Source organism: Polyodon spathula, chromosome 12 (genome assembly GCF_017654505.1).
Source record: "Polyodon spathula isolate WHYD16114869_AA chromosome 12, ASM1765450v1, whole genome shotgun sequence".
NCBI lineage: Eukaryota > Metazoa > Chordata > Actinopteri > Acipenseriformes > Polyodontidae > Polyodon > Polyodon spathula.
Genome location: NC_054545.1, coordinates 36,612,863 through 36,639,838, shown reverse-complemented (window position 1 = coordinate 36,639,838; position 26,976 = coordinate 36,612,863). Strand labels below are relative to the sequence as shown.

Genomic DNA, 26,976 nt, shown 5'->3' with positions numbered 1-26,976 from the left:
ACGGCACCCCTAGTTCCAGCGCCCTTGTAATAATAGTTGTATCCTATACGCGGTGCATTCATTTTTGTGCGTCAGTACTTCAAAATATGACATAATTGGCAATAATTTTCAACAGCAACTCCCAAGAAACAAGAGATTTCGTGACAACAAAAAATAACACAACTCTTGAACCATGTCCCGCTACTTTCAGTTCAGGATATTGCAACACATTCGTATTATAATAGTGTGCTTGTAACGAGTCACAGGGGCGGGTTGATACGTCTGGGTGTGTTTTCAAAGACACAGATTGCCGCGGGCCTGATCATTGGTACACATGGGAGAGTAAGGACGGGGGCAGGGGTTTTAATATAAAGACCCCGAGTGATCCAAGTTCAGCGTTCTTCATGTGTCGAAGCGTTTAGTGAAGACAGACGGGTAAAGACTGAGCTGCACAGCACTGCTAGAATGAAAGCTGCCGGGTTAATCGTTGTTTTGTCCGGCGCGCTCTTGCTCTGCTTCACCAGTAAGTAATTTAGTTTGTAGTGCTGTATTATTATGCGTCTGGAGGAATTCGTGGGGGTACAGATGAGTGTCCGAATGTCTGTGGACTGTATATAATAGCAGAGTGGTGTGTTTATATATATATATATATATATATATATATATATATATATATATATATATATATATATAAATACACTCTCGTATATATATTAAACAGTGTCTCCGTCCATTGGGCCGTGAACGCTATAATTCATTATGATGTATCTTGGCTTTTCTTTGCCAATGGCTTATTAACGTGCAAATAGACCTACACATCTGTTGGATTCTTTGCTTGTAACGCATAATGCCGTTTGTCTTCACTTTGCACAGCATATTCTACATAGTGTCAAGTTTTTACCTTTGCGGCTGTGAAGTGTTAAAGCTACTATACAGAGCAATGCCTCACTCGTGTTCACTTTATTAAATGTGACAGGATCTGCTGCAGGCACACACGTGATAATTTTTGGTGCTTTAGCCCGACTCTTCTACTCTAAGAATTCAATGGATACCTGTTCAGCCATTCGTGTATCTCACTCACAACTGAGAATCCTGTTTAATAGTAACAATCATTTAATGCATCTTTTTTTTTCTTTGCTTTCTGTGAGACTGAATTGGCCAAGCCTTAATTTGATTTTCAAGCATTACGTACAAAAGACCGTAACGCGATTCATCTTTATTAAAGCTATACTGAGATGGTGGGCAGCCTTTATTACAATCGTTCTGCGCGACTATTTGCGTTAATAAAGATCAATTGTTACTCCCATGAAATGAAAAAGACTTCCGATTTAATAGCCCTTTTCAATTTCATAGAAAAACCCTGTAAATTAAATCAGTGTTACTATTAACACGATTCTCAGTTGTGATTGTGATAAACGAAAGGCTTTAAAATGTATCGACTGAATTCTGAAAGGATAATAGAAAACGAGAAGCCCTAGTTATAATTAATTCATGAACTTTGTGCAGCGTGCATGACAGTCCTGGCAAGGCCGTAAGTTTCCGCTGGCAAAAATCTAAAGATCTTCACTCAATTGAGTTCCTAACCTAAAGGCTTTTTGTACAGACTGAAATACACCCGATGTAAAAGGAGCTGGGCACCAGACCTGGGTTCAACTAGAATTACAATTATGCAGATTCAACTATAATTAAAATAACATTGGGATTGCAATTAATTACACATTGACGATTGCAATGTTCGCTGAGCCCAGGTGTGCTGTACCAGGGAACTGTGAGGGTTGTGCCTCGCGTGTATGGAGCTGCGAGGGTTGTGTGTGTGGAGTGCCTGGAGTTGCAAGGGTTGTGCACGGAGTGTGTCTGGAGCTGCTGCAGAGTTTGTGATGTTGTCTGATTGTGGTGTTGCCCTGTCTTTCAGCTCTGGTGAGTGGGGGCCCTATTTCTAAAAGGGGTGACCTGGTAAGGATTGGATTTCAATTGATTAAATTTTTTTATTTATTTATTTTTTTTATTCTGTTTGTTTAACTCTGGGTTAACTGTAACTTCTATTTCCTCAGCCTGCTTGCCAGAAGTACCCCCTGCCTAGCTGCACACGGGACTTTAACCCCGTCTGTACCACTAATGGTGGCACCTATAGCAATGAGTGCATTCTGTGCCTGGCAATCATGTAAGTGTTCCTGTCTGTACTGTAGCTGTGTTTCCACTGCACCGGAACCTGGTCTGGACACGGTCCTTGAACAGGCTGTTCTAGCACAGAGTATGATGAAGTCTGCTGTTCAAGAAGCAGTTTGAGTCTTTCTAGCTAGTGATGCAAGACTTTACTGTGACGTAGAAACAGAGCTTTTTAAATCCGTCACTGATGTAGTTTATGTGTAATGCATTGATACTGCCTGAGAGGTGCCTGTTGAAGATAGATCAATAGCACCCAGAGGTAACCAAGATCTGACATGAATGCATTTGTGTAGGAGCTGAAGTTTCACGGTTTAGTAGTACCTGGGTTCTACTAAGCTGAAGCGTGAGCAATTGCTGTAAGCTCTTCGCATAAAGGCAATTGTCTGCCATGATCTTGGTTAGTGTACTTTGCACAATTTATTTACTTTTTAATTTTGTTTTTAATATAATAGGGATGGAGAAGAAAAAGAAGAAATCAGAATCTGGAAACGTACACAGTGTTGAGTTGCAGCTGCAATAAACACAAGAATAAAATGCATCCGTGACTACTGTTCTGTGACTGCTCCCACCCCCCTTTTAGTGGCACTTTAAAATTATGTATCTTTTAAATGTATTTAATGTGAACAAGTGTAATTAAATAAAATAAGCTGAAGTGTTGATTTTAAATATTTGCAGTGTCTCTGTGGGGACCTACAGTGCAGTTCTGTACGAGGAATGCCGTTTCTTGATTGACAGGTTTGGAAAGTAAATGGTATTCATGCTATCTGCCACTAAGTACTGGCACAGTTTACAATTGCATCTGGAAAACTGATGCTGCAGAGGACCTGGAGTAGGACTGACTAGGGCAGACTACCCTCTAGTGTATATTATTGGTATTACATCCTGAGCAGCACCAGGTTCTCCGTTTATACACGTCACATCTCGAACACTGTAATGCTGACCGAAAAGTGAATGGTCAACATTGAACATGGTGAACCAAAGCCCATTACACGACCCTGAAATACAAACAGGAAAGAAGGCTGCTGAAATTAACTACATGTACCTGGGGAATCTTGGCATACTCCTCATTTGTAAACCGACTATCAAAAGGTTTTAGAGGATCGGATTGTGGGGGATGCATGGTGGTGTCTGTCAATCTGTGTGTCACACTTACATCTTTATATGTATCTTACAGATGGTAAACCAGCTATTTTAATAACATTTCACAGCAATACCTTATTTGCTTACCTAATAACACCTTGCTCTTATGCAATTTTCATAAAACTATTAATCGCCATGTTTTACTCTGTAGTGTTCTCTCCATGCTGTTGATGCACATCAGGGTCATCCACTCTCATGTCATGCTGATAGCTGTAATATAGAATGTGCAGTGGTGGCAGGTTTGTATGTTACTGCCGTGATTGGTCAGTAAAGAGAAGGTGATTGAAGCGGTTGTCTGTTTCCTGGGAAAGGCAGAATTTGCAGTCAGAGGAATAACCTGTATTGTTGAAAACACTGCCCACAGTGAACCACAGGAATGCTAGAGAATGTCTATAAGGTGTGTTCGTTTAAATGTTCATATCAACCCCGCTTAGCAAACATGTCAAAAATCACTTGCACTTCAATGTCAAACAAAAATAAACCGCAATACGCATCCATGTATATATTACATAATATAAAGTTTTATATAAGTTTTTTCTCAAAACAGACAACTTCCCAACGTTTTGGAAAGTGTATTTGAAAACAAACAGTGGAGGTACTTGTATCTATGAATGTGTTTGTAATGTAATTTACTACATAGTTAATGATTACATATAAAATAATCTCATATTAGATCACATACAACAGCAGAAGCAGCGCAAGAACAGAAGCTGCAGGACAGCTGAATGAACGATACTGTAGCTCAACTGGTAGATGCACACCCATAGAAACTGGTTCTTTTACACCACTGGAACAATACAAACAACAATTACCAATAACAGCAATGTCTTTATTTAAAATGGTAATTAATCCCATAAAAGCATTTCAATAATAAAACTGTTCTTTTTTACAAATTATTACTGTGGTTAATATTCAGCAAGGGAAAAACAAAGACTAAAAGCTTACATTTTGTATTGATGTAAAACATTTCCTAAATCTATCTCTAATGACCTAAATATTTATTTTTTTGCAGCCAAACCAGACTCAAAATCTTTCATTCTTACTCATTTATACTGTTAAGTTTACATTAACAGTTTGCTCTGTTCCAGACAGGAATCGATGTCTGCCTTGGTGCAATATCTTTGGCACAAACAGAAAACCAAGAGCTTGGCTTTGCTGCCTGGCATACAGGGGTAAGCTCTAGACAGGCAAAGCAAAATTCAACCTTGCATCGATTGCATATTATATTCTTGCAGCCTGTCTGATTGTGTTCTACAACATTGCCACAGGTTGGACAAGCTCGCATGGAAGGGCAATTCTTAGTGTTGCTTCCTGCCAAGCTAATCAAAGGGCAGTTCAGTAGTGCTTTAAGTTGCTCATTGGCACACCCTTCATTGTCACATCGGTCAGAGCGTGGACGAAGTCCTTTCCACTCTTTCATGCACTGCCAGCAGAACTCATATGTTTTTGCTTTCTTAGTGGTGCAGATGGTGCAGCAAACACTCAAATTGGCAAGGTCCCTCCGCTCCACATACGTCATACACCCTGGGCACTGGATATGAAAATTTATAAAAAAAAAAAAAAAAAAAGAGAGAATAAATGTAAAATGTACGAGATGAAAACTTGACCAAGCTGCAGTTTAAGGATTCATTAAAAACAATTATAAACATGTTAAAGATGTGAGACAAGAAAAAACTACAACAACAACTAAACACCCAGTGGAAAGTCTCATGTTGTATACAGTGGCTCTCAAAAGTATTCACCCCCTTGGGTGCAAAAATTGCAGTGTACAGATTTGCAAAGCAGGCAGAGACTTCTCCAAATAGACTTATGGCTGTAATTGCTGCCAAAAGTGCCTCTACCAAATTACTTTGTTTTATATTTGTAATTAATTTAGAACATTTGTAGATTTTATTTTTCACTTTGACATTATGGACCTTTTTCGTGTTGATCAGTGGCAAAAACTCCTAATTAAATCAATTTTGATTCCATGTTGTAACATAATAAAATGTGGAAAAGTCCAAGGGAGGTGAATACTTTTGAGAGCCACTGTATACAGAAAGTACTGACACTGTCACTTAGGACACTGTTGCATGGTATTTATAACTTTCTTTTATTGTTTATAATACATTTAGAAATGTAATATTATTAATGTATCATTTAAAGTAATTGTTTACAGCGTTAGAGGTTCATGATGTGTCAGCTGCTACTGTACATCTCACAATATTGTGCACCTTGTCTATAAATTTTCTTCCATAAAGGTCCACATGGCAAGTATGTACAACTGTCTCTTTACTGATATGTAAGATGAGGCTGGGATCCCTAGACACACAAAGCCACATTACCTGTGCTTAAAGATAATCTAAAAAGTTTTTATTTTCAGATATTTATAAAAGCTGAAAACAAAAGCAGAACAGTTGTTTTAGCCTGTCTTGGAAAATCTAAATTTCTGTCTGCATGTTTAAGAAGATAAAAATTACCGTTTTAAATTCGCAGTATTTTGCAGCGGCTAAACTGGCAACCTTTTCCTCAAAATTCTGCTGCTCTTCATCAGTTAGCACTGCCAGTCTCCGGACCTCTTGATAAGGCCACAGTTTTCCACAACTCTCTGTGCTGTTATCCTTTAATGCAGGGCACGTAAACGTGTAATGTCCCTGCAGTGCCACAAGAAACTTTACAGTTAGGGTATGCTTCACTTACAAATACTAAATAGAAGCCCATTACACAGGTGACAATAAATCACGGTTTCGCTTCTGCAATTCACTTTATTATCAAAGACTGTAGTCCAGGGTGCAGTGTGCACATTTCCACAGTGGTTGTGTAATTTAAGTGATCATGGTTATCTATACCAGGATAGTTAATATGCTCCAACCAGCTTTCAGAAACTTTACACATTTAAATTCAACAAGCAAACGTCCAAAAGGCAGCCATGTTGGTTAATTATTAAATTATTCCTTTCCATTTTCAAGTCAGTACAGCAAATAGTCCCAGAGGAACAGCAAAACCTAATGCATCAGACACCAATTATCTTGATGCTGCTACACCTTGGTTATTTCAGAACACTAGGAAATTTTTTTTTTTTTGGGGGGGGGGGGGGGGGGGTGGACTGTACTCTAGGAGACAGAAAGATTACCTGGTCTAGCAAACTTCTGCACCAAGCAGTCAATGAATTTGGATCTACAGCATGACCACAGGACATCTCTGCCCTTAATATGTTTGGATCATCATCACCTGCTACAAACAAACAACATATATAATAATTCACCCTGGAGGCTAAACCTTTGTACTGAAAACATTCATAAATATTGTAACGACCCGTGCCCTCGGAAGGTAAAGCAGAACACGGGGACACTTTTTTTCCAGGTGCAACAAATAAATCAATGTATTGGTTCATTTACAACGGTCCCTGTTAGGGCCGAGACCACGCCACAAAAACAGTAACACCCCCTCCCCCTCTCTCTACTCTATTCTACTCTACTCCCCGGCTCCGTTCTCTCACCTTGACTCACGAAGGCCCCATCTCACAGGCCGTCTCTCCCTGGGCCCCGCGGTCACACCGCGGCAGGATACCTTGGAAAGCCTCTCTCTATCGCTAGACTCATCTCCACGTCTTGACCCACCTCCCTCTACTATTCCCATTCCTGCAGAACTCCGCATCTTTCCGACTTTCTCTCAAATCCTCTGCTGCTCCCGCCTACTCTACCGACTAACCAACCGGATCTATCCCTGCTCCTTTCCCTATTCGGTGCGACGTGATGGCACCTTAAACACTACACGTAACGTGTACACAGCACAAGACAGACGAGACAAACAAACAGGACAACATACCAGTCCAGCAGACACAGAACGGTGCCCGGGTCGCTACAATATGTACATGTATATATTCGAATAAAAAGAAGAAGGCCCTAACTCTCCCTTTATTTGCAATATACTGTATAATGCGAAAATGAAATTTACGAATGCAACCAGCATTACTCTTTGTGTTCTGGTTTGTCAAAGTGTATATATTCATAGCCTACGCTGATTTATTAACTGTAAGTGAAATGCAGTAGCCTAAATTTGGTTATTTTAGATTTAAAAAATCAGTTTCTAGGATGTATAAGACAGCTCTATCTTTCTCAATGCTTTCATTTCCTTAATTGATGTACAGTGTAAACTTAACAGATTTTGAATGGTGAAATATTGTACCGGTTGTTAAAGCACAAAAAACGAGCAAAGAAAAACGCTTCAGTTTGCCGACATTGCAACCGCAATAAACACATTTCTTTACGTCAAAATCTAAGAGACATGCAAATACAATATAGTCCAAATCAGAATACATGTAATACGTTATCGATTTATAATACTACTACTACTACTACTACTACTACTACTACTACTACTAATAATAATAATAATAATAATAATAATAATAATAGTAAGAATAATACAGTAAATACTTACTTATATCATCCTTCCTCTTTACGAACTTGAGGGTAGTGTCTTGTGGATTATAACGCTTCTCTACTTCAGTTGACATCTTGCCGCTGCTGGTTCAGTTCGTTTCAGACTCTGTAGTTAGATAAAAAGGCAAAACAAGTATATGGAAAAGTAGGGGGATTTTTCTGTATCTGGTAAGGCAGGGCATCCGCCGAGTTAAAGTGAAACTCTTCAGTAAAAGCCTGCATCTGGTTGGCTAACACATCTAGAGTCGCTTTTCTGTTTTTTGTTTTGTTTTTTTATCCGCGGTTTCCATTTTGTCACCTGATTTTTCATAAACTTTCGGAGAAACTGAAAGTGATCCAGTCTAATATACAGCTTATTCCATCACAAGGTCCAGTTGCAGACAGCCACCACAATGGAGAAGACCTACCAGATCTATGTGATTGGGGTAGAAGGAAAAAAAATGACAGTTGATGTAGGGAAGTCGGAACAGGCGCTCAATGATATGACTGTACCGATGTTTAAAAAGCTACTTCTACAAAACCTTCCAGGAGATTCACGTATGTACACGTATTGCATCGCTTCGAGTGATGTCTTTGATCTCTGCCTGGCTGGGCTGGGGTATTATTAGCGTGACTGAGCTGTGACTTGTGTTTTTATAACACTAAGCTGACATTACCGTTAAACCTTACAGCATATACGATCATATAAACCATTGTAGCTTATTTCAAAATCTAGACACCGCTATGTAAATGTATGGATTACAATGTTGTGTGTTGTGAATTTTACAGTCCTCTCGTGAAGAATCAAGAATGAGCATTCATATGTTTTAATTTTATGCGCAGGTTAAGTTAATTGTGACAGCAGCTGAATCAACCTGGGTATAGCAAGGGAGATTTGCAGCTGTGTCTTTGACTGCAGCTGGTACAGTGAAAATAAAAAATAAGTTCATATGAGATGTTTGATTTTTTTCACAGAACGTGCCGAGGACTTAAGGCTATTATTTGGCAGCAAGCAGCTAGAAGATTCTGACAAGTTTTCTACTCACGAGATCAAGGACAAATCTACCCTTCTATTGGTCCTGCGTTTGCCAGGTGGATTGGTGAAGTGAACAGTGGGAAGAATATTGAAGATGAAGGTCCAGTGAAGAGTTCCGGCTTCTTTTGTACAGATTGGACATTTATCACTTGTTTTAATCATTGAAACAGCGAGTTTAATATGTAAAATGCACCGAGAAACGCACCGCTGTGAGAAAAACCAAACACTTTCAATTATTTTATTTGCTATTGTACAACTCATTGATAGAATACAATAAAGTTAGTGCTCATCCTTAAATGTTGTTAATTGTTTTCTTTCTACTTTTCTTTGTAAATACCTAAATGAAAGTGTATAAAAACCTTCTCAACCATGGTCCAGGGAACACTGGTCATGTTAACTCAGTACATTTAAAAGCACGATAGAGAAATAACCTGAAATGTTTTTTTTGTTTGTTTGTTTTGGTTTAATTTAGCAAAATACACTTTGTATAGTGTACTACCTTCTTTAGCACAGTATAACACTCTTAACACGAGGCTCCACAAGCACATACACACGGTGGTGTATTTTCTCTCTGCTCTAGAAACACTAGAAAATCAGCAAATTAAAACTTTTCCAATTGTAGTTTTGACTTTGGTCAACGCTGTCTTTTAGGTTATTTGTCAAAAATAAACACCACCCTTTACATGTTTTAATATCAAACTGGAAATATCTGCAGCTGACTATCATTGTATGTTAATTTCAAACTGGAAATATTTGCAGCTGACTCATTCCTCCAGCTTTTATTCTGCTGATATTCACTTCAAATTAATCTTTATTTAGGATAAAAGCCATTGCCTTTACCCTCTCATTAAAAATAAAAACAGTCAATTTCCTGTAACAGATTACAGGTATGTGTTGACTTCATGTGCAGTCACATCCAAAGACTTATTATGGGTACTGACTTTCTAAAAATGCCAAACAACTGAAAACAATTCTGCCTGAGTACAACATTTATTTAGTGGCTTGTCTGTGTTGAGATCAGCCTGTTTGTCCTCCTCAAAATACATTTGAAGTAAACAAGGAAATTAACTTTAAGGTATTTGATGAACTGGAAAATGTTTTACATGGTCTACATTCATGTGTTCTCCAGTTTACAATAAATGTTGTACCAGGTCAAACCCAAATGCTTGTCAGATACGTGATCATGAACAGCCACAGACAGACAGACACACAGCCTCCCTGTTTCTGAGATTATCATAGATTTTATGACTTGTGCTAATCATGATTCTTACAGGGCCAGTTATACAATTGTTAATATTAACTGGCAAATATCTGCAGCTGACTATAATTGCATATTAATATCAAACTGGAAATATCTGCAGCTGACTCATTCCTCCTGCTTTTATTCTGCTGATATCCATTTAAATTGAATCTTTATTTAGGATAAAAGCCCTTGACATTAGCCTCTCATTTAAAAAAAAACAAAAAAAAAAACAAGACAATTTACTGTAACAGGTATGCGTTGACTTTGTATGCAGTCACATCCAAACACTTATTATGGGTGCTGACATTCTAAAAATGCCAAAAATGCTTCCTCCCATTTCCAGTAAATGCTTTTTTTTGTTTCGCTCTTCAGCTTCTGGGAAACTCAAAAACAGCTTCAGTTTCAGTTCAGAATCTCTCTCTGTCAACATAGAGCGTCGTAGCAGAAAAACAATCTACGTTATTTCACATTCGGTTTCATAGCAATTAAGAATAGACACATGTGGATTCAATCCTTGAAAAAGTGCACAGAATTTTTTTTAAATGTAAACTTAATATGCAGATTTGAGGATACTTTCAAGCAGAACGCAATGGATGCCTGTTGTCAACTACGACACTTTCTAAGTTTGACTGAAGTAGAGAATAGCATGGCAAGAGTTAAATCGCCAATTGCCAAAGACTGAGAATTTGGAAGAATGTCTGTGGATCTCTGTGAAGGCATATTATGATATAGATGAGCACTGCTTTCACTGCAGGGTTCAGTTTGAAAGAAACACAGAACTAGCCTGCAGACCAAGAACATCGATGTTCACACCCCAGTGTTAAAACGTTTCATCAGCTTCATTGAACGCTACTCATGGGGAATCATTTAAAATAAGCAGTAATCTTGGACTACTTAATGTTAATTTAGATCGCTAGAACTAATGCAAATCACGTTCTGTGAAACCAGCCCTATAAATTTTAATCACAAAATAAATATGCTGTATGTGTATGATTTAATAATAATATTGTTTTTTTGTGATTTTTTTTTTTTTTTGGCATATTTCAAAACCTATGGTGTGCTGTATGTCAGTATATACAACTAAAACTAAAATGTAAATCATATTTTTAAATAATTGTAATACATTGCACGGTATCGCACAGCATCGCAAACACGATTCAAGTAGCCCATTGACAGTCTGTTCACTTCTTTGGTTATTTATGATGTCTGTTTCATGTAAGTTACTCCTAGCCATTTACTTTATCAAATATAACCAGTTAATACACAAAGGAGAAAAAAAGAGCCCACAGACTGAATTAGATGCTACAGTTGCCTTTCTTTTTTTATTAGGTATTTCTCGATGACTTTTAAAATGTTGGTAGACGATTACACAGTTGAATAAGTCTGTTTCATTAGCGTCCTCCTCACTCGCTGTATTTAAACCGGATAGATTCTGACATTCGCAGGGAACTCGGGGAACTAATTAAATACTGGTAAACCCTTTTTTTATATAGTTCAATACGTTTTTAAATACGTTTACCAAAAAACACCCCACCTCAGCATTACTTATTTAACTTGCAGACTGTCGACTCAGTGATCATATGGACATGCGCAAATAGCCGAGCGAATGCTAAATTTGTGTTTAGAACAAGCAAACCTGTTCACTGCAATGTGGTGATGGGAATCCCGTGGGCGGTACAAATAAGCTATACTTTGTTCAGAGACATTGACTAGAAAGCTTCAAGTTTTCACCGCTGTGCTGTCTGTACTGCTCCAGGACCAAGTAAAGTAAAATGTCTTTATGTGATGTGATGTTAGTTTGCGAAATTGCGGGGAAAGTATCTTACTAGTTTCATTGGTAAATATTGCATATAATTAAACTTGTTTCTTTTTCACCTAAAGCGAAAGGAACAGGAATTCATTTTGAAATGTCTTTTTGTAAAACGAAAGCAAAAATAAACCGAACAAAACAAAATTCCACTTTTTAAACTTTTACGGTTTTGATGTCTAATAGCGACGTGACTAGTTAATAATAATATAATAATAATAATAATAATAATAATAATAATAATAATAATAATAATAAACGTTAATGGACTGTCGTTCATTTGTTTTTTAATCGTATTGAATCCCAGGACTTCTGTTCTCTGGCTTTGTTCTCTTCTTGGCTCTGGGAAACATTATTTGTAAATTGAAAAGGATCGCATCGATTCCAGGGAACAGCAAAATGGATACAGGTAACGTGTAATCTATCACTGTAACTCTCCTGCTGCAGTACAAAGACTGTCCAAGACACTTCGTTACATTATACGTTAATGCTGCATTGTACTTCAAAGTACACCGTGTTTTGCACAGGGTATAAGAAGGGATTTGCCAGTACGGTAAATGTTTTGGGCCGAGTTGTAGTGAAATAAATACATGTTTCGGGGTCTCAGCTAAGTGCTTAGAAGAGAAAGCCAAGACCCGACCCAGAATACACGGATGCGCACTTGTTTATCTCATCCATTCTGTGTCCTGTTTCCTTAGATCAGTTTCTATCAACTCGGTTAATTTTATTTTACACAGTAGCTCAGATATTTTCTTCAGAGTAAAGCAAGGTGTTTCCCAGTTTGTTGTCCAAAGGTCCTGTCTTATTATTAAATGAACAGGACACCTCCCGTGGGCTCGTTGGAACAAGCGTTTTGTTTTCTTTATGGCAGGTTATTGTGGGTTAGTAAACCAAGGTGCTACCTGTTACCTGAACACAGTGCTGCAGACTTTCTTCATGACCCCCGAGTTCAGAGACGCTGTACACAAGTACAGGTAGGCTGACAGTGTTACAACAGTGACTGTTACAGTGCAGATCATTCAAGTGTTATGTTTGGTAGCTAACAGATTAGATCCATTTACATGACCTGTTATGCACTTACATTTTCCATACAGCTGCTATTTTCACAGAAGTACATATTGTAGCAAACATGTGTTTTCATTTTAAAAACACCTACAACCAACCAGCTCCATCGTGCTTTCCAGCCAGTGGACCTGCTTTGACACCAAACACTCTGCTGTGGTGAAACGACCCACAGCAGGAAGTGAAACATTAAACCAGGTCTAAATACTTTTAATTCTCATGTTTATGTTTTACAGTGGGCCTGATAAAGACGAGGAGAATAATCTTTTGTTGCAACTAAATAAGTTGTTTCTGAAGCTAGAGGATGGAAAACATGAAGTTAAAACAACTGGGGTGACAAGAAGTCTGGGAATGACGTGTCGCGACGGTAACTAACTAACTAAGAGGCACATTATTTAACTACTGAATTTCACATTTAAATGTATAGGGCGGTGCAGGATTGTTAACATGCCTTTCTCAAGGGAGCACGTGTTTGAAAGCTAACAGTGTTGTGCGTTGTCATAATTATGTGCCACTTTGTTTTCTTTTGAAAGTTTGGGTACAACAAGATGTAGCAGAATTTTTCAGAAAAATCCTTAACGAAGTCAGCAATGAGTCTCCAGTCTCTGAGGTAAATGCACACTTTAATATAATAGCTCCTTTTACAGGCTTGTGTGCAGAAAGTATGGCTATGCATTCACTTATGTGAGTAGTGCAGTTTGCAGGGGAACTTGGGGCTGAATACTGAAGGATCTTCAGTCACCCTTGAATACGAAAGTGTCAAACTTGTTAGCACTTAGGGGCCAATTAATTGTACAATGCAATGAATTGCACACCTTGCCTATTTCATCAGTAGCAAATTGTAATCCTGTTATCTTCTGGCAAGCACCAAGTGTTTTATTAAGGGTTTATGTAGTGTTTCAAGTGGTCTACAATCTCTTAACCTTAAGCATATTCCACATGTATTTGAAGGAGTTCTTATTTCTTTCTTCTTTCTAAGAATTACCAGAGTACTGTAATCAATGCCACAAAGTGTTTGAAATGTGAAACGGAAGCCTCAGATAACAGTAGATATCTGGATATTCCATTGCCTCTGAACACCTCTGATCATTCTACAAACATCGCGTACAGTGTGGTAAGTGCTCAACTATAGCTTCCCAAAGCCATTTCTTCTCTAAATGCTTGTTCTATGATTAAGGGCTAAGATGTCAAAACCAATGCATGAGTAAGTTGCCAGTGCAAAAACAAAAATAATAATAATAATAAAAGTAAATACCGTCTTAATTGATAGTGGTTAAGTAAATTAGTAGAATGTTAAAACAAATTATTTTGAATCTAATTATATCAAAAGGTTTAAACTAATCCCTCATTTTGAGAAAAAGGTTAAAGCAGAAATCATGCGGACAGGATTGATTCCAGTACGTGCTTGTGACATACGTGATTTTATATTAAGTATATTTGTTGCAAAAAAGTAAATCTAATGCAAAAAAAATAATAATTTTGACTTTAATACCATCTCCTTGGTAAACCTTGTTTTGTCTGAATATTACCATTCAGTCCCTGAGCAGTCCTTACTTTATTCATATTCATTGCTGTCACTCCCTGAGCAGTCCTTACTCAATTCATATTCATTGCTGTCTTTGCAGGAGAATGGTCTTCGAGACTTTTTGAAAAGCGAACTTTTGGAAGGAGATAATCAGAGCTATTGTGACAAATGTGAGATGAAAACGGACACTGAAACTGTAAGTCCTGGTATGACATTGGAAGTGGGAGTCAGAAAGACACTTTACTCAATGTTCTTTTAAATTAGGTGCTGAAACTTAACTTGAACCAATACCCCCCCCCCCCCAAAAAAAAAAAAAAAACAAGACAACCCCCCCCCCCCCCCCCCAATAAAAAAACCCAAAAAAAAAAAATAATTTATAGACAGTGCTAGTAGCTTTCTATAAAGATATTTGTTGGGACACTGCAAAACACCGGTACATTACTTACACACAGTTACACTGTAGAAACCATTCACTAAATATTTGCTACATGTGCTTAGCACACTTTGCTGTGATTGTGAGGATTGGATGCCAATATTATATCATTCTGTTGTAGATATGAGTGTGGGCATTCTAGTAAGCAGAGCCTATAAACCTATACTATCCATAAGCACACACCTATATGATGAGTCGTGTATCTTCATATCCCTATGAAGATACACCTACAGTGTGTGAAGAGTCGTGCATCTTCTTCATTGTTGTGATCAACTTTTTTTTTTTTTTCAGAGATACTATTTTCAGTGCCTGCCACGAATATTGACACTGCAGCTGAAGAGGTTTCAGTTTAACTATTATCAAATGAGCTTCGTGAAGATCCAGTGTCCTGTGGAGATTCCACTGGAATTACGATTTCAGAAGGTTTTCTTTTACAATTATTTACCTACATGATACAAAACATCCAGCAAGCTGTATCCCTGTATTTAAATAAGAATAAAGCTCAGTTGTTGTTGTTTCCTTTACTCAGGCACCAACTGAAAATACTGAATGGTGTTTAAGCGCTACGATACCACAGGTATGATCTCTACACACACACCTTCTCATTGCACCGCTACGATACCACAGGTATGATCTCTACACACACACCTTCTCATTGCACCGCTACGATACCACAGGTATGATCTCTACACACACACCTTCTCATTGCACCGCTACGATACCACAGGTATGATCTCTACACACACACCTTCTCATTTTCTAATTTGCATTGAATGCAGGATAGCATCCCTTGAGGTATGAATTAGGGGTCTAACTCTTGTTGCTCAGAAACAGGTGGCAAATTCCTGTTTTTAGAGAATTTAGATCCTTTAGAGTATTTAAAAAAAAAAAAGTTATATTGTTTCAGCTCCTGTGTTTACATTAACTGTAACCTAACAACTCGATATACTAGTGAAACAAGCATATCTGTGGACATTAAATTTGCACACATTCCAGCTCGCTGAATAGCATGATTAATAACTCAAACAATATGATTACAATCTCAAACAGCAGGATTACAATCTCAAACAATATGATTACTATCTCGAACAATATGATTACTATCTCATACAGCATGATTATTATCTCAAACAGCATGCAGTCTTGGTTGTGGAGCCTAACAAAATAAGTTTATTTGAAATGTTTGTCATATAAATTGACTGGTTTATTTTACTATTGCCACATTGTTCCAGCTCTTGTATGTTCTAAAAGTAAGCAGAATAGTTGTCAAGTTTTTTTTTTCTTTCCTTTGCAGAGTATGCCTCAACAAAAGTTGTATGAATCCAGTAAAATAAAGAAAGAAATGGCACCAGCTGACATCTGGAAAGTAAGAACATGAAAGATTGATATTATTTTTGCCCAGTGTTTGTATCCTCCTTCCCATATGTGTTTTGATTACGTGACTTTCCAACTGCATTGAAAGTTAGCTGATCAGGCTTATATTTCAAATATCTATAGCAGCATCGAGAACTAGAGAGAAGCTCCTGAACTCAGGTGAAAGCACCAGAACACAGACTTGTAAAAAAAAAAACATGTAGTGTTGAAGGCTATAGATCTCAAACACTATAAAAACAGGCAGAAAAGAATGTAAAAAGCTGCTTACTATTACTAAAGAATCTCCATGCTCTTCAAAACATGTCCGTAAAGAAGAGCCGACCAAACAGCATCTTTTTCTTTCCACAGTACATGTTGAAAATGAAGAGGTCACGACATGGAGGTCACAGCGATAGCGTGACATCCTCAAAGAAAAATGGCAAGAAATCTTGTAGCAAAGCTACCGATATAAAGAAGAAAGTAAGGACATAAAAAATCTATTCCTAGTTATTTATTCCTTCTTTCCAAAAATGTCGTTTGATTATGTGACCTTTCAACTCTTACATGTGTTGTGCAGTACAGGACTGTACATGTACATAAAACAAATGGTTGGGATAATAAATGATATCCATAGCCTTCAAAGCATGTCCTAAAAGAATAGTTGACTTGACAACATCTTTCTTTTTCTTTACGCAGGTGTCATTGAAAATGAAGACGCGGTCACGACAAAAGCTTAATAAACTTAAAGAAAAGATACAAGAAATTGCAATAGCTACGAGTAAAAGTCAGGTAGTAAGAACATACAAGATGTATATTATTTCTGTCCAGTGTAACAGGAATTTTATAGCACTTGGTACTGTAGAGGTTGTGGACTGTGTTACTGGAGGTCATCGTTCATATCCTTCCCCAAGTCCGTTGATTTCTAACACTTTCCAGCTCCATACAGACAGTACATGTGGTATACAGTACAGGGCTGGCATGAATATGCTTTGCATGGGCTGTATTCACTGGGGCTGGCACCGAAAAAGCCTCAATGTATTCACTATGAAAAGCTGTAAAGCAGTTTGCTTACGGTCAGGCTCTTACTGTTTTTCTCTTTCAGGAGTCTCTCAGATATGAGCTGTTTGCAATATGCGACCACTCAGGAGGTTACAAAGGTGGACATTACACTGCTCGTATCAAATCATTTGAGAATAGCAAGTGGTACACTTTCAACGATTCATTTGTTCAGGAGGCAAGTGTTTTTGATTTTACATTATTGCTTGAATAATTATTTTATCAATGTGAATTACAGTGCACCTATAAATTAAAGTAGCTGCACAGTAAAATGCTCTTTAGAGAGCATATCTCAAGATTGTGTCTAGTTTTTGTTTTATTAGATATTCACAAGTAGTTTGGTGTCTATAAATGAGCAATGTGCACAATACCAATGGCTTTGTCAGCAAATCTCCATGTACTGATTCCAATATTCAAAGGTTACACACATATAGCTTAAACATTAATCGTTAGACACAACAATGTAGCAACTAGTTCCAAACAGAAATCAATGTTCTGTGAGAGCTCAGGTATGGTGATGGTCTGTCATCAGGAGGGGATTCAGGTAGCTATTCTCACTTGCACTAATGCGTTCCTGTCTTATATATCTTGTCTAAATGTGTGTGAAGCTGAACTGTGTGAACTCTGCTGACTCTGTTTTCCTCACAATATCTAAACAATGTCATGGTGTGAGTTACAATGTTGTTCCAGACACAGCACTCTCTTCTGCACAAGGTCCAATGTACCCCACTTTATCAGTTCCCTGTTCCTGTGTATCCTGGGTTGATTGAGTTGGGAAACTTCCTGCTACCTTGCAGCTGAGCTTGAGCAGTGTTCTCATGTATGTGTTAACCCTTCACTGACCGTACATCTTGTGTATAGTACGTCTTCAACACAGTCTGAGCAGCCAGAACTCAAACTTCACAAGATGGTGTCGCCTCCAATGCCACCTAGATACCCAGTGGAGTAAAAGCATTACAGAAATAGTTACTGAGCGCTGTGGGACTTTAATCATTCCCACACATCGAATAATAAACTAATTGTATATGTTTCAGTACCTCATGGAGCAAGTCACAGGCTTTAGACAAAGTGTGATGAAAGAAAAGGTGCCCTGTATAAGGTAATGATGAGAATACTATTTCTAAATTTACATTACTGTCCCAAGAATTAGCCATGTCGTAAACATACCAGTACACCTGTAAATGTGTTAAGGGTATTGTCTTGTGTACAAACAAGGTAATACAATTCTAGACATACTGTACAATTGTACAACTAGTGCTTATTTGATGGACTGACCCATGCCAGATGATGCCAGTCTAACCTGCTGTTTAACGGTTATTCTGCAGCTCCTCCACAGCCTACCTGCTTATGTACAGAAAGAGTGAAGCCAGTAAACCAGGTACAGTATAGAAATTCAGCAAAACATTATTGTATAAAAGTTTCACAAAGCATTAAGACTTGAATGCCATACCTGTCATGACTGGACTCAGTGAACTTGAACTGGGTTTATTTAATACATCGATGTTGTTGGCTGACAGTTTTGTAAACAGTGGCAAGTATAATTATGTTAAGTGTTGTATTTAATGTGTATTTTTGTGAGGCATTAAGATTTGAATGCCATACCTACTCATTGACAAAACTGTACATTGTGTCACTGAATTTAGACAATAACAACACTGTGAATGGAAACCAGAGGGACACAAGCAGCACAGAATCTGTGAATGGAAACCAGTGGGACCCAAGCAGCACAGAATCTGTGAATGGAAACCAGGGGGACCCAAGCAGCACAGAATATTTGAATGGAAACCAGTGGGACCCAAGCAGCACAGAATCTGTGAATGGAAACCAGTGGGACCCAAGCAGCATAGAATCTGTGAATGGAAACCAGAGGGACCCAAGCAGCACAGAATCTGTGAATGGAAACCAGTGGGACCCAAGCAGCACAGAATCTGTGAATGGAAACCAGAGGGACCCAAGCAGCACAGAATCTGTGAATGGAAACCAGTGGGACCCAAGCAGCACAGAATCTGTGAATGGAAACCAGTGGGACCCAAGCAGCACAGAATCTGTGAATGGAAACCAGTGGGACCCAAGCAGCACAGAATCTGTGAATGCGAACCAGGGGGACCCAAGCAGCACAGAATCTTTGAATGGAAACCAGGGGGACCCAAGCAGCACAGAATCTGTGAATGCAAACCAGAGAGACCCAAACAGCACAGAATCTGTGAATGGAAACCAGGGGGACCCAAGCAGCACAGAATCTGTGAATGGAAACCAGTGGGACCCAAGCAGCACAGAATCTGTGAATGGAAACCAGTGGGACCCAAGCAGCACAGAATCTGTGAATGGAAACCAGTGGGACCCAAGCAGCACAGAATCTGTGAATGCGAACCAGAGGGACCCAAACAGCACAGAATCTGTGAATGGAAACCAGTGGGACCCAAGCAGCACAGAATCTGTGAATGCAAACCAGAGGGACCCAGGCAGCACAAAATCTGTGAATGTGAACCAGAGGGACCCAAGCAGCACAGAATCTGTGAATGCAAACCAGAGGGACCCAGGCAGCACAAAATCTGTGAATGGAAACCAGTGGGACCCAAGCAGCACAGAATCTGTGAGTGGAAACCAGAGGGACCCAAGCAGCACAGAAAGCCCTAAAGAAGGCTTTCCAGATGAGGTATCTTGCAGTTTTTATAGGCCTGAATATCATAGTAATGGAGTGGAGGCAGACTTCGTGCTGTGCACTGAAGCCCTTTGTAACAGTTGCGTTATGTTAACACTTCTGTTTAGTAAACCAGCTTGCTGATGTATGTTACATCTTGTTGTGCTTTGTCTATAGTCTTTATGACAGTTGTACTACATATCAGTACAGCAGTAGGTGACTGTGCACTGAAACCTTTTTTTTTCTCCAATTCCTCTTATTTTTTTCCTGAGCAACTGTTCCTTGGCTTCTTATTGACCCAGCAGGACCAGAACTGGAATGCAGGATTCCAAGGAGATCTTCATGCTCGCCCCATACTGGAGAGAAGGGGCATGGGTGGTGAAGAGGAGGAAGGTTGCAAAGACATCGATCGACCACAGCAGCTGGATCCTAGTGGGCACTGCTGCCAGGAGCGGTCGAGCAGTTCCCAGTTTCGGTGGCAGGGGAGTGACGATGGCTACACATGGCGCAGTGGGGCTGCAGTGGTTTGTGGAGGAGGTGGCCAATCTACAGGCCAAAGGCGAGCGGCAGCTCTGCATCTGCCAGCTGGGGGTAGACCCATAGCCAGTAGGGATGAGAGGAGCACAGCCGGGAGGCCCACTACACCAGCCCTGCTTATGGAACTTAAACCAGGTACTGTATACAAATCCATCAAAACATTATGTTAAATGTGGTATTTATTGTCTATTTTTGCAAAGAATTAAGACTTGAATGCCATACCTACTCGTTGATAAAACTGTACATTTTGTTTCTGAATTTGTAGACGACAAGAAAATTATGATTGGAAATCAGAGGGACTCAAGAAGCACAGAAAACCCTATTGAAGGCTTTCCAGATGAGGTACCATGTCAAATAAATTTGAGGTTGATAAGAGGTCAGGGTTATTCTTGCAAGCATTCCTCCAGTTCGGTCCGTGCCCAGTTGCCAATATTGTCTTGACAGCGAGAAGAGACTGCTGCTGGTCTTCAGTCCTCATCATGGGTAATTGGGCAGCAGCGGTCTGGCAACAGTCGCTGCAGGGCTGTCTGTTGGACTTACTGAGGGACGCAGCAGCATATTATGGCTGTCCCAGCAGCCAGAAAAACCATCTATATGTAAATAATTACCGCAAGACACTGTGGGACTGTTGGTTCTCTTTCTGTAAATAATTAAATTGTGCTTGTTGTCCCTCGTTTTGTATGTGCCTGAGTGTCAGGTGAGAGTTTGGTGGCTGTGTAGTGGACTGCACCCCCTCAACCCACTATGTCAAGCCTTTTCTCTCTCCTGTGTTGCCTTATAAAGATTACAATTTCATGAGAAACTGTTCCTTGGCTTCTTATTTACCTGGCAGGATTGGAAGTGGGATGTGCCGGCCATTCTGGGGAAGAAAACGGACGGCAGCTGGTGCTTACGTGTGGACTTCAGCAAGATCAACCCTGTCACAACGAAGGTCTCATATCTCCTGCATCGAATCAGCGAGGCTCTGGACTACATCTTTGGGTCTTGTTGGTTCTCTGAACTTGTTGGTTCCCTGAACTTGCGCAGCGGAGACTCGGAGGTACAGCTTTCTCTGGAGTTTTGTCCTAAAACCATGGTCTCCATTGACCGAGAATTTTGGCAGTTCCAGATGAAGCTGTTTGGAGAGTTTACCTTCGAGTGCCTGGTGAAGCGCGTGCACGTTTCAGGGACCCGGACGAGGTGCGTAATTTATCTGGATGACCTGGAGGTGCACACCCCCAAGTTCTAGATGGCAGCCGAGGTAGCGGCGGTGAGGAACTGGCCAGCCCCTAAGACTGTGTCCGAGGTACACAATGATAGAGAAACAGTAATACTATAACCCACACAGTCCCCCAAAAAAACATTTGTTAAATGAATGTAATGAATAACTTGAACAAATATTTTAAAATGATGTGTTTTTGGAAAGTATGTCCTTATGAACCCTTTTATTCAAAGTGGATGTGTGCAGGAATCTGCTGTGTAGTGGAGGACTGAGGTGTAACTCAAAGATGGCTGTGGTGATGGCCCCCCCACCGCCTGCCCGGCTTGGTTCTGTCTCCCCAGGTTTGAGATTGACAGTCGTCACTGCGCTATGAAGCCAGGATTTAATGCATTTTTTTTTCTCTCCGAATAATGAGTAATAACAAAATTACCAATGTATTACTCATACTCTGAAAAATGGCCATACTCATTATGAACATTCGTTCGTACTTGTTGCTCGGCACTGCTCTATCCGATACCTATTAAAAGATCACTAGTCCAATGTACGAGAACACAAAATATTTATTGTTAGAAAACAAGCCAAAGTGGTTTATTTTACAATTTAAAATGTTTATTTTTATTGTTTTTTTTATTTATTTTTATACAAAAACAGATGAACTAGGTGACATTGACAGTATACTGTACTGGAAAGCAGTAATGCCTGTGCAGTGAGCGTGCATGTACATATGCAAATCGAAGCAGATGCCTTTGACACGACAGCCAGGGTGTACCCACCCATGACTGGGAGTTACAGACGTGCGCTTCTCCAGTGCGAGTCATGACCAGGGCTGGGAGAGGGGGGGCTGGAGCTGCCTAAGCCTCCCCTACAGTCACTCCTCCTGGATCAGCAGCACAGTGCACTGGGACTCCACCAGTGGAGAACACCTCGGGTCTAGCTGCTGTATCACCAAGGCAAACTCAGCTAAGCAAGGGGGTAAATCTTCACAACAATGTTGATTTGAAACCAGTGCTGTGACATTATTACTTGGTTTAAACTGAGGTCCGTGAAATTCGAGCGAGCGAATGCAATGATCAGAGCAGTATATTAATAGCACCCTGCTGGTAAACCAGCAAGACGTGTAACTTGTTTGAAAACCATCAACAATGCAATGACGATAAGTTGTAACTGCCATCCCCGCCTCCGGCTTACCTTAGCATCTGTTTCTAATTCAAAACAAAAAGATGAAAAAAAGGGGCAAAAGCCAACAGGGGCAACATTTCTACAAGTGCAAAACACAACAGCATACCCTTCTCTTTCCATACACAATGCGGGTGTGTTTGTTTTTCATATTGCAATGGCCAGCTTGTAGCAGAGTGATGTCACAATAGCAGCTTTGTGAGCTTAGAATTCCGAGCTCCCCACAGCAGCAGGAACGCAAATAACACAGGTGATGAAACGGTTCATCACATCACTGAGAGCCGGAGTGAACCCGCTCCAGACGACACGTTTCTTATGCTTTATCTTTGAGGTGTTCTAACCACCAACAGGGCAGCTGTCTCTTCTGTAACAAGCCCGCTTACAGAAATGGTAACACCTGAATATAACGCTTGTGTCCATCTGCCGAGGCTCGTACTGGCATTGTGTGACACGTTCCCACAGCATTGGAGACCTCAAAGACAAAGGACTTCCACAACAGATCGTGAATCGAAGAAACATACAAGTTACTTTTCTTATTCCACTTCAATGCCAAAAACGTGAAATATATATATTGCTGGTATGGCACCCTGAAAACCCTAACGGTGTCCTGTAGAATTATTGTGGTCGTTTTTAGACCCTTGGTAGCCTGTCCTGTTGTGTGCTGTGCTCTTCTGCCCTGCTGTCATAGAAAAAGCGCTAACAAGCCCTCAAGCTGTACTTTTTACAGTGCAGGGCAGTACTGCATTGTGTCTTTTCAGGAAGTTTCTTGATTGGGAGTCATGTAAACGATTTCACAGTTCAATTAGCCAAACAATTCAGTTTTACCCTCTGGTGCCATTTAGATGTGGATAACAGAGGTGTTAGTGTACACACTTTTTTCAGTTTATCTGAATGTGTTCATTTTTCCAGCTGGGTAGTATTAATGTCCTGAGAGTTTTTTAAACGGTTACATCTTTGAATAGCAGTGGAAATAAGCATGCTAATAAACACCCAGTAAGCTCACTGAAAATCCAATTTGACAAAAACATGTATTTACAAATATACCCAAGTAAAAAAGAGTGGAAATGAGCAGGTAGACACCAATCTTATCTGTAAGCCTTGTACCAGCTTTGGAAAATCGGGCTCCACTGGTGGACTGCCCTCAAAGCAGTTCTATCATGGACAAACGTGCCTGTTTGTTAAGCTGGGTAAGGCTGCCCTCTAGTGAACATTCTTGGGATTACACTCTGCATTCTCGCCATTCAAACAATGACAGCTGACAGCTGCTGGTGAAATTCAGTGAATACTGAACAGACTAGTGAGGATTTAGACCTGCTTTACGTCTAATGCATTTCGGCTACAACTGATTTAAAGCATTAAAATGTACTGTGTGTGTACATTATATATATATATATATATATATATATATATATATATATATATATATATATATATATATAAGATGTAATAGAGCCAGTTGGAGGTGACAGTTGTTATATCTATTGTCAATAGTGCAAAAGCTTCCCTTGATAAGGCACCAAGAAGTTCTAATCTGTCTTACATACCAGCATGGACGTACAGGTTCTGGCTCTACTGCTTTACAGGGACTGTGATGTCTTTATTTCTTAATAGTCACCTCCAGCACGTTCAGTTTAACCGCGTGATCTCACAGTCCTTGGTGCAAGCTCTTCCTGCAAGTGTGTATTTATTGAAATTGGGGAAAAAAGGTCTAGCAATCGATGCCGAGCTGCAGAAACAAAATTTAAATAAAAAAAGAACCAAACTTCCCTCACCGCGCAATGAGGTATTCTTACCTGCACTAGGAAGGAGGGGTTCAACCTGCATCCAGTGCTCAAAGGCTATGCCTGCTTGCCTGGTAACAGTTCATTTAGGGAACCAGGCTTCACTGGACCAGGGTGGACAAGCTGGAGGGACTCTAGGTGGGTAATGTTAGCTTTATTACACACACCTGCAACTTTACCACTGTCACTGTCATTCAAGAAAGGAACACGGTCAGGAAAAAGCTTATTAGCACCATCTAGTGGAACACTTCTTTTACACACCAATAAAAAGACTTTTTACTTCCGCAGGGACCCATTAAAAACTGTAAGCATCACTCTGCCAGCTTAACCTTGCAGAGGGAGGACAAAACGACGAGCAGCTGTTACTTTACTGCTTCGTGTAAAGGATCTACTTGTAACAATATCGTCTGGTTTCACAGATAGACTAATCTTGCACTATCTAACCTAAATTAACAATAACAAGTCAAAGACTAGTGTGATCAGAGCCTGTGAAAGCAGCTGTGTAAGTGTGGTGGACACGTTCCACCAGCTAACCACTGATTGGGATGCTACCAAGTTCTACCTCCAGACTGGAATACAAACGTAACTGTGACAAGACAGAGGGTGTTTAAGCAACACTGGACTAGCGCTGCTCCTGGTATAGATAATAAACTGGACCCCTACCTCTGGGGTGGTATAATACATATTTGTTACATTAAACAGGATTAAAAACTGCAGTACAAAAGCTGATTGTCTCATTGACATGTTTCACTCCTTGGATTAGAAACAATGCTGTTTGTTTTTTTCGGATAAAAAGATGAACCAATTAGATTTATATGATGCAAACTGCATACTATAGACATCCAACCGCATTGCATGCTGCTCCCTTAATTAACCCCTTTAGAAAATGGATGTACTCCACAAACACGCTCAGTAGCCCAACAGTATGATTACAGTCCTCTTGATTTCCATTGTGAAGTGGCTACACTGATTCAAATACATTTCCCTGTGCATCCCATTACCTTTGGAAGTGTAGTGTGTTACAATACCAGTATACAGCATGCAAAGCGTGTTCTCTTATAGATGAGGCATATATACATACAATGCCTTGCAAAAGTATTCAGACCCCTGACCAATTCTCTCATATTACTGAATTACAAATGGTACATTGAAATTTCGTTCTGTTCTATGTTTTATTTTAAAACACTTAAACTCAAAATCAATTATTGTAAGGTGACATTGGTTTTATATTGGGAAATATTTTTAAGAGAAATAAAAAACTGAAATATCTTGCTTGCATAAGTATGCAACCCCCACACATTAATATGTGGTAGAGCCACCTTTTGCTGCAATAACAGCTTTAAGTCTTTTGGGGTAAGTATGTACCAGCTTTGCACACAGTGTCGGAGTGATTTTGGCCCATTCTTCTTGGCAGATTTGCTCAAGGTTGTTCAGGTTGGCTGGACGACGCTTGTGGACCACAATTTTCAAATAGTGCCACAGATTCTCAATGGGATTGAGATCAGGACTTTGACTGGGCCACTGTAGGACATTCACCTTTTTGTTCTTGAGCCACTCCAATGTTGCTTTGGCCTTGTGCTTGGGATCATTGTCCTGCTGAAAGGTGAATTTCCTCCCAAGCTTCAGTTTTTTAGCGGACTGAAGCAGATTCTCTTGCAGTATTTTCCTATATTTTGCTCCATCCATTCTTCCTTCAATTGTAACAAGATGCCCAGTCCCTGCTGATGAGAAGCATCTCCACAGCATGATGCTACCACCACTATACTTCACTGTAGGGATGGTGTGTCTTGAGGCATGGGCAGTGTTAGGGTTGCGTCACACATAGCGCTTTGAGTTTTGGCCAAAAAGCTCTATCTTGGTCTCATCTGACCACAAAACCCTTTCCCACATCGCAGCTGGGTCACTCTCATGCTTTCTGCCAAACTCCAGATGTGCTTTCAGATGGTAATTTTTGAGTAATGGCTTCTTTCTTGCCACCCTCCCATACAGGCCAGTGTTATGCAGAGCTCTTGATATGGTTGACTTATGCACAATTACTCCATTCCCAGCCACTGAACTCTATAGGTCCTTCAAAGTGACTGTTGGCCTCTCTGTGGCTTCTCTCACAAGTCTCCTTCTTGTTTGAGTACTGAGTTTTGAGGGACTGCCTTTTCTTGGCAGTGCCTGGGTGGTGTGATGCAGCTTCCACTTCCTGATTATTGATCCAACTGTGCTCACTGGGCTATCCAAACATTTGGATATTATTTTGTACCCTTTCCCTAATCTATGCATTTGTATTACTTTATCTCTAACTTCTGTAGAATGCTCTTTGGTCTTTATTTTCCATCAGATTCACAGCCTTACCAATGATCCTTCAACAGTGGGGTTTTTATCCAGAAAATGTGACAGCAACTTTAATGGTTCACAGATGGAGGCCAATGGTAAGGTAGTTGTGTCC

The 26,976-nt window shown here is 39.8% G+C and overlaps 4 protein-coding genes across 11 annotated transcripts; 3 read left to right on the top strand and 1 right to left on the bottom strand.

Annotated features, from left to right (window-relative positions):
• The first annotated feature begins 317 nt into the window (after window positions 1-317).
• On the top strand, window positions 318-2,811 carry LOC121324715 (trypsin inhibitor ClTI-1-like). Its single transcript, XM_041266849.1, has 4 exons — window positions 318-502; window positions 1,892-1,932; window positions 2,031-2,140; window positions 2,598-2,811. The coding sequence occupies exons 1-4, from the start codon at window positions 445-447 to the stop codon at window positions 2,647-2,649; spliced, it is 261 nt and encodes an 86-aa protein (XP_041122783.1). The 5' UTR covers window positions 318-444; the 3' UTR covers window positions 2,650-2,811.
• A 99-nt stretch (window positions 2,812-2,910) lies between these two features.
• Window positions 2,911-7,855, bottom strand: si:ch211-212k18.15 (probable E3 ubiquitin-protein ligase RNF144A-A). Of its 3 annotated transcripts, none has more exons than XM_041266847.1 (4): window positions 7,708-7,855; window positions 6,398-6,498; window positions 5,745-5,918; window positions 2,911-4,816 (listed from the first exon to the last, which is right to left on the bottom strand). In XM_041266847.1, the coding sequence occupies exons 1-4, from the start codon at window positions 7,781-7,783 to the stop codon at window positions 4,352-4,354; spliced, it is 816 nt and encodes a 271-aa protein (XP_041122781.1). In that variant the 5' UTR covers window positions 7,784-7,855; the 3' UTR covers window positions 2,911-4,351. The 3 variants fall into 3 exon arrangements, with proteins under 3 accessions (XP_041122781.1, XP_041122782.1, XP_041122779.1); XM_041266848.1 differs by having other exon boundaries at window positions 6,398-6,495; XM_041266845.1 differs by lacking the exon at window positions 7,708-7,855 and having other exon boundaries at window positions 6,398-6,744.
• A 147-nt stretch (window positions 7,856-8,002) lies between these two features.
• zgc:194655 (uncharacterized protein LOC794380 homolog) lies at window positions 8,003-9,021 on the top strand. The gene is made up of 2 exons (XM_041266850.1): window positions 8,003-8,246; window positions 8,664-9,021. The coding sequence occupies exons 1-2, from the start codon at window positions 8,102-8,104 to the stop codon at window positions 8,795-8,797; spliced, it is 279 nt and encodes a 92-aa protein (XP_041122784.1). The 5' UTR covers window positions 8,003-8,101; the 3' UTR covers window positions 8,798-9,021.
• A 2,597-nt stretch (window positions 9,022-11,618) lies between these two features.
• Window positions 11,619-25,670, top strand: LOC121324379 (ubiquitin carboxyl-terminal hydrolase puf-like). 6 transcript variants are annotated; one of them, XM_041266139.1, is made up of 19 exons: window positions 11,619-11,729; window positions 12,082-12,183; window positions 12,646-12,748; window positions 13,073-13,203; window positions 13,370-13,446; window positions 13,816-13,950; window positions 14,462-14,557; window positions 15,086-15,217; window positions 15,324-15,371; window positions 16,089-16,160; window positions 16,517-16,627; window positions 16,844-16,936; window positions 17,250-17,381; window positions 18,238-18,302; window positions 18,529-18,581; window positions 18,847-19,859; window positions 20,150-20,516; window positions 20,647-20,723; window positions 21,214-25,670. In XM_041266139.1, exons 2-19 carry the CDS (start codon window positions 12,174-12,176, stop codon window positions 21,607-21,609), a joined length of 3,111 nt encoding a protein of 1,036 aa, XP_041122073.1. In that variant the 5' UTR covers window positions 11,619-11,729; window positions 12,082-12,173; the 3' UTR covers window positions 21,610-25,670. The 6 variants fall into 6 exon arrangements, with proteins under 6 accessions (XP_041122073.1, XP_041122071.1, XP_041122068.1 ...); XM_041266137.1 differs by having other exon boundaries at window positions 20,147-20,516; XM_041266134.1 differs by having other exon boundaries at window positions 20,117-20,516.
• Window positions 25,671-26,976: the final 1,306 nt, after the last annotated feature.